Here is a 12,024-nt window from a genome sequence, read left to right as displayed (position 1 = left end):
AAAGGGCTCCCCGGGATAGGAGTCCCAAGGAAGGGTCTCCCCGGGATGGGAGTCCCAAGGAAGGATCTCCCCGGGATGAAAGTTCCAAGCAAGGGGCTCCTCGGGATGGGAGTCCCAAAGAAGAAGCTCCCCGGGATGGGATTTCCAAGGAAAGGGCTCCCCGGGATGGGATTGCCAAGGAAGGGGCTCCCCGGGATGGGAGTCCCAAGGAAGAGGCTCCCCGGGATGGGATTTCCAAGGAAAGGGCTCCCCGGGATGGGATTGCCAAGGAAGGGGCTCCCCGGGATGAGAGCCCCAAGAAAGGGGCTTCCCGAACTGGGATTGCCAAGGAAGGAGCTCCCCGGGATGGGATTCCCAAGGAAGGTGCTCCCCGGGATGAGAGCCCCAAGAAAGGGGCTTCCCGAACTGGGATTTCCAAGGAGGGGGCTCCTCGGGATGAGAGCCCCAAGAAAGGGGCTTCCCGAACTGGGATTTCCAAGGAAGGGGCTCCCCGGGATGAGAGCCCCAAGAAAGGGGCTTCTCGAACTGGGATTGCCAAGGAAGGAGCTGCCCGGGATGGGAGTCCCAAGAAAGGGGCTTCCCGAACTGGGATTTCCAAGGAAGGGGCTGCCCGGGATGAGAGCCCCAAGAAAGGGTCTTCCCGAACTGGGATTGCCAAGGAAGGAGCTCTTCGGGTTGGGATTTCCAAGGAAGGGTCTCCCAGGGCTGGGATTGCCAAGGAAGGGGCTTCCTGGGATGGGATTGCCAAAGAAGGGTCTTCCCGGACTGGGATTGCCAAAGAAGGGGCTCCCCAGGAAAAGAGTCCCAGGGAAGGGGCTCTCCGGGTTGCAATTTCCAAGGAAGGTATGTCTCCCCGGGATAGGAGTCCCAGGGAAGGGCCTTCCCAGACTGGGATTCCCAAGGAAGGGGCTTCCCAGACTGGGATTTCCAAAGAAGGGTCTCCCCAGGGTGGGATTGCCAAGGAAGTGGCTCCCCGGGATGGAATTCCCAAGGAAGGGGCTCCCCTGGATGGGATTGCCAAGGAAGGGGCTCCCCGAGATGGGATTCCCAAGGAAGGGGCTCCCCGGGATGGGATTCCCAAGGAGGGGGCTCCCCAGGATGGGATTCCCAAGGAAGTGGCTTCCTGGGGTTGGATTCCCAAGGAAAGGGCTCCCAGGGATGGGACTTCCAAGGAAGGGGCTCCCTGGGTTGGGATTCCCAAGGATAAAACTCCCCAACATAGAGCCCCCACTGATAAAGCTCCCCAACATGGAGCCTCTAGGGATGGGACTCCCCAAGACAGAGTCACCAAAGATGAGGCTCCCAAAGCCAGAGCCCTCAAAGACATGCTCTACAAATATAAAGCCCAGAAGGACAAAACCCCAGAAGAACGACCTAAGAGCCCTTCATCTAATGTAAATAAACTCAGGTCCGCTCTTGCCGCAGCTGCAGCAAACACAGCAGTCCAGGCAGCCAAAGCTGCTGCCAAGTCAATCAAGGATGTTCCCGAAAGCAAAATGTCTGTCAAAGCAGTACACGAGGCAGCATCAGGGCCTTTAGGGACCATCGCAGACCTCCTGAGTGCAGGAACTAGCTATGGGGCCGCCAGCGTCATACCCTTCAATGAGGACGAGCTGGAGGACTTTCTTGAGGGGTTTGCAGGAGTCTTTCCCCACAGCACATCCAAATCATCCTTGTCCCAGGCCATGTTGAGGGCCAAGCAGGCTGTAAGTCCTGAAGAGAAGAAAAGGGCTGTCCAGTACTCCATGAGCTACATAGCCCAGATGCCTGTCAAACACGACTCCCTGAAGGAGGAGTTTGTCCAGATGTCAAACAGCGTGAACCAGCGCTTGAATTACTTAGGTAGGCCTGGCCAACCTGGGGGGAGGGTAGCAGATGCTCAGATCATCACTAGCCTCATTTTTTTTTTTTTTTTTTTTTGCTTAGGTTGTTGTTGTTATTGTTTGGTATTTCAGGACAGGTGTCTCTGTGTAGTCCTGGAACTTAACTCTGTAGATCAGGCTAGCCTCAAACTCAGAGATCCACCTTCCTTTTCCTCTCACTACTGGGATTAAAGGTGTGCACCACCATGACAAAAAGTCTTTTGTGCGTTTCTTAAAAAATGTATTAGAAAATCCACCATTCTTGCTGTCTTCTCTTGCTCTCTTCTCTCTCATTCTGTATCTCTCCTCCTCTTCTCCTTTCCTCTCTCTCTTTGCATGTGCTTCTCTCTCTCCCTCCCCTACCCCTGCATGGCAGTCTAGAGCTGCTTCCAATAAACCTGCGTTTATATACTTAGAAAGAAAGAAAGAAAGAAAGAAAGAAAGAAAGAAAGAAAGAAAGAAAGAAAGAAGAAGAAAGAAAACCTGTCATTCTCTTTAAGTAGCTCAGATCACAGCATTTCTTTTGGACAAACATGGCAGCTCTCTCCAGTCATGTCCCTCCATCATTCCTTTTAACAGTTGCTCCTCTTTTTATCTTCAGCCAACATGGGAAGCTTTGGCAAGCTTGGTAGCACAGTGAGTGTGCTGGAAGACAAGATTATCGGCCTACAGAAGGCCAGGCTACAGGTCAGTGTCACAGTCACTGAGGGGCTTCTGAGAAGGTGATGACTTGGCTTGAGTTAGGGTCCAGCCTCCTGGCTGCCACACTCAGTGAAGCTTTGGGAAGTGAGCGGGGCAGCACATCAGCAGCATCCACACAGAGTTAACCCAGCTAGAATATAGTCCATGGGTAGTTGGCTCTGTTGTCCCTGTCAATAAGTACTTAATGGCATCACTTCCTGGTCTCAGGACCCTTTCACTTGTGGCAACATCAGAAGCAGAGGCCTTGGATGTCACTGTCTCTCCTATTCAGGAAGAAGAACTTGAGAGAATTTGGGGTCACCAGATTGAGTCCATGAAGAATCACCACATGGTGCTGGACAGGATGGTGGAGAGTCTCCAGCTTTCAGTGGATAACTTAAAGGTTCGGGGGCCTGAAGACCAAGAGGGGGGTGCAGGAGAGACCATGAGACCCTCCCCAGAGGCTTTACAGAAGGCTCCACAAAATGCAAGGGAACCAGACAACATTTTACTCTGTATAAATTACACTTCAGTTAAAAAAAAGTCCCAGGGGCTGGAAAGAGTTGAGTATTGGCAGCCTTTGCAGAGAACCTGGTTTTCATTCCCAGCATCCACATGGTAGCTTAAAACAGTAACTCCAAAGCCAGGTGGTGGTGGCACACACTTTTAATCCCAGCACTCGGAGGCAGAATTCTATGAGTTTGAGGCCAGCTTGGTCTACAGAGCGAATTCCAGAACAGCCAGGACTACACACACATACACACACACACACAAACCTGTCCAGAAAACAAACAAACAAACAAACAAACAAACAAAAAACCAAGCAAACACTTGTAACTCCAGTTCTAGAGGATTTAATGCTTTCTTCTGGATTCCATGAGTGCCATGCATGTATGTGGTACTCATACATATATGCAGGTAGAACATTTATATACATAAATCTTCAAAAAAAATTCTATACACATAAAGGGACTGGACATTCTTGAGAGTCTTTGTGTCACCAGTCACCAACATGAGAATAGAAGGACAGATTTAAGGCATAGTAACATTTGCCAAAGGCATCGGTGAATGAATAAAGGATTTCTTGCAACAACAGTTATATTCATGGCATTTTCCCTGAACCAACTCTCCCTCTCCCTCGGGGTTGAGGATGGAACCCAGGGCCTCATGCATTTTAGGGAAGCAGACAAGCACTGGGCCAGAGAAGGCCACTAAATGAGAGGCCAAGTAGGAACTTTTCCCCCACAGCCATCTCTTTTTGGTGACCTTGGAAACCCCATGGGGACAACAAGATGGATGTGGTGATTACTTTACGTTAGTCACAGTTGAGTTTAACTTCAAATAATGTAAGAATCCCCAGGTAACTGACATCAGGTATAAATGTATTTATCCTTCACATCCAACAATTCAAGTGATTGCTCTAGAGCCAGCAGGTTGCTTCTCAGTGTTGTAGACATAAGCTCCACTTTTCTAGTTCTTCTTTGTGATCGCCATTCACATTACCTCACGGACCATCATGGCTGCTGGGACTCCAATCATTAACTCTGTTTTCAAAACAGCGGCAAAGAGGGTAGAGGATGGAAGCTGGCTGTGTGGGGTGCCAAGTGCTTGCCTAGCACCCACAGAACCCTAAGTTCCATCCTTAGCACTTCTTGGAAACAGAGACAGAGGATAAAGAAGGCCAACCACACCCACTGGCCTCCGTTTACATCCCAGTAGGCATAAAGGCAAGGCCGGCTGTAGACTGCAATCCTGATCCAGGCATCGAAGCTGGGACTTTTGCTTGTGGTTGAGGGAGACCAGAAGTGATGAGAGAAGAAGACAGTGTGTGGCTTGGCAAGAAAAAGTGACCCTAGCTTCTGGGGACAAGTCAATTGAGAGCTGCTTCCAATAAACCTGCATTTATAAACAAGAAAGAAAGAAAGAAAGAAAGAAAGAAAGAAAGAAAGAAAGAAAGAAAAGAAAGAAAGAAAGAGAAAGAAAGAAAAATCTATCATTCTCTTTAAGTGCCCCCAGGTCACAGCATTTCTTTGGGACATGGAACAAACATGGCAGCTCACTCTAGTTATGTTCCTCCATCAGGAGCTACTGCTCCTGTCATGGGTGAAATATATTAAGAGGAGACAGGCCAACACTAATAGGGGATTTTCATGAAATTCCAAGATGGGAAGTGGGGATTTCCCCCTAATGCTTAGCTTGCTATGTGGCCTGCGACTATGGTGTGTGGTTCTGCCTATAGGAGGGCACACTGGGACCTACTGACAGATAAAATTAACCGAGTCACCAGCACTGGTTTGTGCTTCCTTGGGTTGGCCTCTGGTGACAGCATCTCCAAGGACTAGCTTGTCTCTAGTCTCATGGTGTTCCTCTTCTGTTCCTGCCACCTGTCAGTTCGAGCCTTCTAACACTCTCACCTGCTGCTTCTCCACCTGGCCTCCATCCCCTTCCTAACACACAGCAAAGTTGGAAGCAGAAAGCAGATGTTTCCCTCAAGGCCATGACAAAGGCTGACCTGCCTATGTTCTGTTCTTAGAACTTCAAGACTGACATGGAAAGGCTGGATCTGACTAAGGCAGATAAAAGCATGCTGTATGACGAGCTGAAAGAAGTGAGTAAACAGAGAAGCCCCTGCTTTCCTCCACGTTAATCCTAAAGTCTCTGATTTGCCAACCAGGGCAATAGAATCACCTAGGTGAAGGCAGCAGCTAGCATTCCCTCTGCTGACTTCATTCAGGAAATCCGGAAGGCCTCAAAAGTACACAACCACTCCCCTTTTCCATGACTGGAGGCTATTTATTATTTAATAGTCACTATTATTAATAGTGACACTATTATTTTAAAAATCAGGCATCAGGTCAGGTGTGGTGGCTCATGCCTGAAGTCCCAGAACTCAGGAGTCAGAGGCAGACAGGTTTCTGAGTTGTAGGCCAACCTGGTCTACATAGTGAATTCCAGGCCAGCCAGAGTTACCTGAGATCCTGTCTCAAAAAAAAAAAATTAAAAAAAAAATCAGGCATCAGGCTGGGGATGTGGGTTCAATATGAACTGTGCATAGTGGCATACACCCATACTCCCACCACTGGAAGCAGAAGAATCAGAAATTTGAGGTCATCCTTGACTACGGCATGCAAGGCCACTGTGGTATACATGAGACTCTCTCTTAAAAAATAAACATAAAGGGACTAGAGAGATGGCTCAGAGGTTAAGAGCACTGGCTACTCTTCCAGAGGACCAGTGTTCAATTCCCAGCACCCACATGACAGCTCACAATTGTCTGTAGCTCCAGTTGCAGGGGATCTGTCACCCTCACACAGACATTCATGCAGTCAAAACAGCAATGTACATAAAATAAAAATAAATTCAAAAAATAAATAAACAAAATGAAAACCACATTGTCAACTGTCCTGCTTGGGTCAGATCCCACAGCTATGTTTGAGCCAGTGTAGACACCAACACTGAACTTAAGCCAAGGCTACACAGTCATGACCTTCTACTAGAAAAACTGACCACAGGGATCAAAGGTCTCTTACCGTAGCAGTCTTACTGCCCTGGACCCCTTCTACCTAGAAAGCTGACAAGGATAACTTGGCAAGCAAGGCAAACCGGTCAGACCTGGAGATGGTGGCACTGGAGCTGAATGGACTGGTTCAGAGTATGCTCTTGAAGATCACAAGCCAGGAGGATGACTGGAAGAAGTCTCTGAAACATCTCAGGAGGGACTTAAATACTAAGGTGAGTCTGTATGAGGTAGCACTTGCTACATAACAAATAGCCCTAGAGTTTAGCAGTCTCAAAGAGCAAATACTGATAGTTTTGAAGATCGGGAATTTGGAAGTAGCTTACCTGGGTGGTTCAGGACCTGTGACTCACAAGGTCAGAGTGAACATGTAATTCCAGGCTGTATTGTCTGCATTAGTGTTTTATCTGCACATATATCTATGTCAGAGTGTCAGATCTTGGAGTTACAGACAGTTGTGAGCTGCCATGTGGGTTCTAGGACTTGAACCTGGGTCCTCTGGAAGATCAGTCAGTGCCTTTCACTGTTGAGCCATCTCTCCAGCTCCTCAGGCTGTATTATCTGAATGAGCTATATGAAGCCACTTCAAAATTGGACCCTCCTGTAACTATTGGCAAAATACTTCAGTTTCTCATATAATGATTCCTTCTTAGGACTTATTAAAGGGTCTCATAACATGGTAGACACACACACACACACACACACACACACACACACACACACACACACTAAGTGACCTGAGACAATGAGAAGAATGTGCAATGTTTTTTGTTACACAACTGTTGGAGCCACTCCCATCATTTCTGCATTACCCTGTTGGTTATACAAGGTGGCCCTATTCAATGCAAGAGGGAATGGCTCCAGTGGTATGAGTTCCAGCCATATCTGGAGCCATGGTGGAGGCTGACCTCCAGAACTCTTGGGGAGGTGCTGTTATTCCCAGCACGAGCCTAATTTTGAGAGAGGATGAAGAGAACTCAGGAGACAGGTTTCAATGCAAAATCACAAGAGGTTTATTTTGACCATTGTGCAATGGGGTCACCCCTGCTGTTCAGCAAGGAGTAGTACTGGGAGACAAAGGCCTTGGGTTTTTAAAGGACAAAGTGTGGGAATTTTCAGAGGTTACCATCTTGGCAATTCAGGATTGGATGAGGTATTTAACTTTTAAAATAATTGGTTGGTTCTGGGCACCCTTAGGTCCGGTCAGCCCTGTCATAAATATCTGATCTTCAAGTCAGTTTGGAATTTCCTGCCATATGAGATATAGCCACAGTTAAAGGTGGGAGAGTGATTAACTCATTCCGTGTCTGTTCTGAGTAGTGGGGGCTACAGGCTTTGGATCAAAGGTCAGGAGCTACTCAGGAGAAGGATTGGGGCCATTTGGCCCAGTTTCCAAACAAAGTTTATCTCATAGGCGCTGGCCGGTGATTTTCTCTCCACTTAGTAGAGATTTCTGCTTGTTCTCTTCCTTATCTCTGCTCTCGCAGATGGCTAATGTCAGGAACTTTTACATTCCTTGGTTCTCTGGAGAAGCACTAAGAGGCTTTAATTAACATGGGCCTAAAACTTGAAAATATAAGTTATAAGGCAATTAAAAGATATAGGTTACAAAGTTAGGTCTGATTCTTTCAGTGCAAGCAAACTAAGAGGTTGGGAGTGGAGGAGGCTTTCTGAAGAAAGGATCGTTTGTCACTCAGTGTGCCACACCTGGGGAATGTAAACAGGGCTGAGAAATCAATGCAAAGTTACAACCCATAGCATTCCACACAACAGCTGGCCTGTGTTTCTATTCCTTCAGTGGGGCTGATTCTAAACTTGGACTGGCAATATCTCCCAAATAGGAATTATCATATAAGAAGGATGGGGTGCTCTAGGCCTGTAATCCCAGCAATCAGGAGAATCACAAGTTAAGTCCAGTGTAAAAGTAACTTTTGTTTGTCTGTTTCAACTGTTGTCTTGAAGGCTTGCTGCCTCCACCTGCTAACCTAGGCACAGCCTGAGAGCTTCTGGCCCCCGTACAATCTAACCTGCCTGGAAGTTGCAAGGTCAAAGGGTGGACATGAGGGAAAGGAGAAATTATTGGGATTGGGCACATGATGTAACATTTACAAAGAATCAATAAAAAGCTAAAAAAAATAAAAAAAAAAAAAGACAAAAGGAAAAGAAAAATAGCCACGTGTGGAGGCACATGCCTTTAATCCCAACATTTGGGAGGCAGAGGCAGGCAGATCTTCATGAGTTTGATTCCAGCTTGGTCTACAAAGTGAGTCCAGGACAGCTAGAGCTATTACACAGAAGAAAAATCCTGTCTTATAAAACCAAAAATTAAAAAAACAAACAAAAACAAAAATTAATCAATTAATTAGCCAGATGTGGTGGTACACGCCTTCAATCCCAGCCCTTGGTAGACAGAGGCAGGTGGGTCTATGAAAGACAGCCATTGCTCTGGAGAGAGCCTGTTTCATAATAATAATAGATTGTGATGTTTCCATACTTTGTAAGCATATTAAAGCAACTATCCACGTTACATGCAAACCCTCCATAAATATTTGTCAGATGTGTAAAAGTCAGGGCATGGGGTTCACTGGATAGTTTTCCAGCCTCCAGCTCTGCAGTTGAGCAGAACAGTAGGTTTGGAAGCATCTCTATTTGTTTTGTTTGTTTGTTTTTGAGACAAGGTTTATCTGTGTAGCCTTGGCTGTCCTGGACTTGCTTTGTAGAACAGGCTGGTCTCAAACTAACATCGATCTGCCTGCCTCTGCCTCCCCGAGTGCTGGGATTCCAGGTGTGCACCACTGCTCCTGGCTTTGCAACCCCCCTGTGCCAACAGCACCCACAAAGGCATGAGCTAAATGGTCTTCCTTTCCGGAGTCCGTTGCTGTCTTTGTTTTATCTGATTCTCTGTGTGAGTCCGTAGGTTGTCGGGTGAGCTAACTGACTTACGTCGTTCTTCCCTCTGACCGGCAGCTAGTCCACAGTGATCTGAACAACCTGAAGAAGGACATAGAGGAGGTCTGGATGGTGGTCCGGAAGCTTCTGTTGGAAGGCCTGCGATTCGACCCCGACAGTGCTGCAGGCTTTAAGAAGTGAGCACACGAGGGTGGAGCTGCTGCTAACAGAGGGGTGGGTGCCTAGAATTCCAGACCTCGGCCGCGGGGACGAGGGCAGGGAGGGCAGGGTGCAGCAGAGTGCTTCCAGTCTTCTCTTCAAATGAGGAAACTGAGACTCTGGGGAAAGGGAAACCAGGATAAACCCACACAATTGGCATGCCTATCTGGAGACTGAGTCAGGGCCAGTGGTTCCTGTCCCCAGGCAGTCAGGCTTGCCATCAGGTTCCACATACTTCCTTCCTTCAAGGGAGTTTTTTGTTTTGTTTTGTTTTGTTTTTTTCTTATTTCCTAGTAGAGGAACTGATGTGATCACTAGCCCTGAGCCTGCAGCAGGTGGGAAACAACAGCGCTCTACCACAGGGCCACAGGCCTGGACAAAAGGGCTCGGGGGACCTTAAATTCATCCCAACCCCAGCCCTGGGTTCTTTGTTAACCCCTGACCACTGACCTCTTTGTCCTCCAGGAAGCTGTTTGAGCGGGTGAAGTGCATCTCCTGTGATCGACCCGTAGAGATGATGACCGGCCCGTGAGTACTGCCGCCGAAGGGCACCGCACAGGTTTGTGAGGTGTCCAGTAAGACAGTGCAGGCCCTCGTGTGCTTTTCTACAGTAGTTACCTGTATATGCACCCTGATGCTGCTCTGCAGACCCGGAACACAAACAGCTAATGCACACACCTACCTCTGTATATACTCATTCTTCTACAGCCCTCATCGCCTGTCCCCCCTAGTGGTTACCTATGTGAGGAAGTAGGTCTTCTACCTCACCTTTAACACCCGTAGTCAGTGCTTTGTCCCAGTCAGAGCCACAAAAAATAAAAATGGGAGAGGAGGACTCACTGAGGGAAAGCAGGAATTTGTTATCTCTGAGTATGTTAATCCTTTTATTGACAGAGTCCTGCTATGAAGTCCAAACCAGTCTCAGAACTTGTAGTCCTCCTGTGCCATTGTCCCCAGTGTTGGGATTTCAGGCGCACACCTTTAGTTCCATCTCCTTGCCCCTGCTCTGAGACAATTACAAAGGGCATGGTTCAGTGACCTACAATATGCAGTGTTGCCTCTAGTTAATTCCAGCCCACTGCTTAGTCCCAAAGGCATCCTGTGCCATTAAGTGCTCACTTCTCTTTGCCACCTCCCTTTAGCACAGGAAGCCATTAGATTTTCTTTTCCAGATGTTTCCTGTAAATGGGACTGAACAGTATGTGACCTTTGGTGTCTGGGATCTTCACTGAGCTTAATGTTCATGAGAATCCTCCAGGTTGTAGCAGAAATTGATGTTTCTTCTCTCCTTTGTTATGGCTGAGTAATATTCTGCTGTACGGGCAGAAAGCCTTTTGTCTATTCATCAGCTGGTGGGCATTTCAGTTGGGTGTCTATTCATCAGTTGGTGCTTCTGTCTTTCAGCCGCTGTGACTAGTGCAGCTGTGAACACTGCTGTGTATTTACTTGGCCACCAGTTTTCCATTGCTTGGGGAACAAACCTAGGAGTAAGCATGCTGGGTCATACAGTGGCTCTGTACGGTGCCAGGCAGTAATCGGTCCTGGACTGCTGGATCTCTGCAGACCTAGCCCAGCCCTGAGACCCACAAAGCTGCCAGAACCCCAACACCAGCAGGGAACCATAGGGTTTCCATCAAGATTGTCCTTTCAGACCACAGGATGGCACTGTGGTTTTAGTGATGGTAGTAAAACAGCTGGGTGCTGAGGCGAGTTCACAGCAAATAGTATAGCTTGTTGTAGAACTCTGGTCTAATAGAATATGCCTGGTGAGGAACCGGAAACTGTGCAAACTGTATGGTCCTGGGTGGAAGGCTCTAAGGACCAATGTGACCAAGAATCTGCTTGTTAAATCTTATCTGAATTTCGTTAATTAGCCATTTGTAGCTACTGGTTACTCACTGGACAGCATGGCTGTGGAAGATTATTAATGACTTGAAAACATGTAAGTGAGATTAAACCAAATGTATGTGATTTTTTTTCATTTTCTTCCAAGAAATTATATAAACATGGAAAAATATTGGAAGAATAATAATGTCAAAGTCTGTACCTGATCATGGCACTTGTTTCTTTTGTGCCCTTCTGTGTTTTATAAAACGGAAATCAAAATGTTTCACTGAACATGTCTCATTACAGTTTACCATCTACATAAAGGACACCTCTGTGTGTACGTAGCCACAGCTCAGATGGAGAGATGGGGTGGGCCCAGCTCTCTGGAAAGCTGTTCTGGATTTCCTTATTGTTGTTTCCCTATGGAGGTAAAATACACAGGATATGACCTTAGCCATTTGAAGGGAGCTCTCGCAGTGAATGTATTCTTAATATGAAGCCTCTTGCTCTCTGGTGCCTGAGCCCTGTTTATTTAGTGATTACTGGAGACAGGCCTTTCTGTATAGCCCAGGGTAGCCTTAGGCTTGAATTCAGAATGAACTAATAGTACAGGCTGACTTTGAATTTGCTATCCTCCTGCCTCAGTCTCCCAAGTGTTGGGATTCAGGGGTGCACGAACACCCCTGGCTTGCTTTCACTTTATATTCAGAACAGGGTCTGCGTCTTCCCCCAGTTGTCAGAGGTCCTGCAAGCTTTGTATATGGGCTGTGAGCTTCAAGCTGCAGACAGCCTGGGAGGGTGGAGCCCTCTCCTGGCCATGTGCACCTCTCGTAGCCCTGGTCCCTCTGTCCACAGACAGTTGATCACCATCCGCAATGCCCCTGGGCTATCACGAGTGAGGCCAGCCAGTGCCAACAGTTTCGATTATCTGCAGCGGCAGCTGATGAGGTGAGGGCCATGCCCATCCCCACCCTTGGAGAGGCCCAAGACCCTTGTCCTGCAGAGACTTTCCTTCAATGCAAGTGCCAA

At 47.6% G+C, this 12,024-nt stretch overlaps 1 protein-coding gene across 1 annotated transcript in view; it reads left to right on the top strand.

The window, feature by feature from the left end:
* CUNH16orf96 (chromosome unknown C16orf96 homolog) overlaps window positions 1-12,024 on the top strand; it is a 40,845-nt gene that overhangs the window by 23,743 nt on the left and 5,078 nt on the right. The window contains exons 6-13 of the mRNA XM_055604374.1: window positions 20-1,842; window positions 2,464-2,549; window positions 2,836-2,946; window positions 5,077-5,151; window positions 6,111-6,275; window positions 9,028-9,146; window positions 9,634-9,696; window positions 11,851-11,943. Of these exons, the coding sequence (XP_055460349.1) occupies window positions 20-1,842; window positions 2,464-2,549; window positions 2,836-2,946; window positions 5,077-5,151; window positions 6,111-6,275; window positions 9,028-9,146; window positions 9,634-9,696; window positions 11,851-11,943 (2,535 nt within the window). The remainder of the gene's footprint in view (window positions 1-19; window positions 1,843-2,463; window positions 2,550-2,835; window positions 2,947-5,076; window positions 5,152-6,110; window positions 6,276-9,027; window positions 9,147-9,633; window positions 9,697-11,850; window positions 11,944-12,024) is intronic.

Source organism: Psammomys obesus, unplaced genomic scaffold (assembly GCF_907164565.1).
Source record: "Psammomys obesus unplaced genomic scaffold, mPsaObe1.curated_primary_1811, whole genome shotgun sequence".
Lineage (NCBI taxonomy): Eukaryota > Metazoa > Chordata > Mammalia > Rodentia > Muridae > Psammomys > Psammomys obesus.
This window is presented reverse-complemented; position numbering and strand designations above follow the sequence as displayed.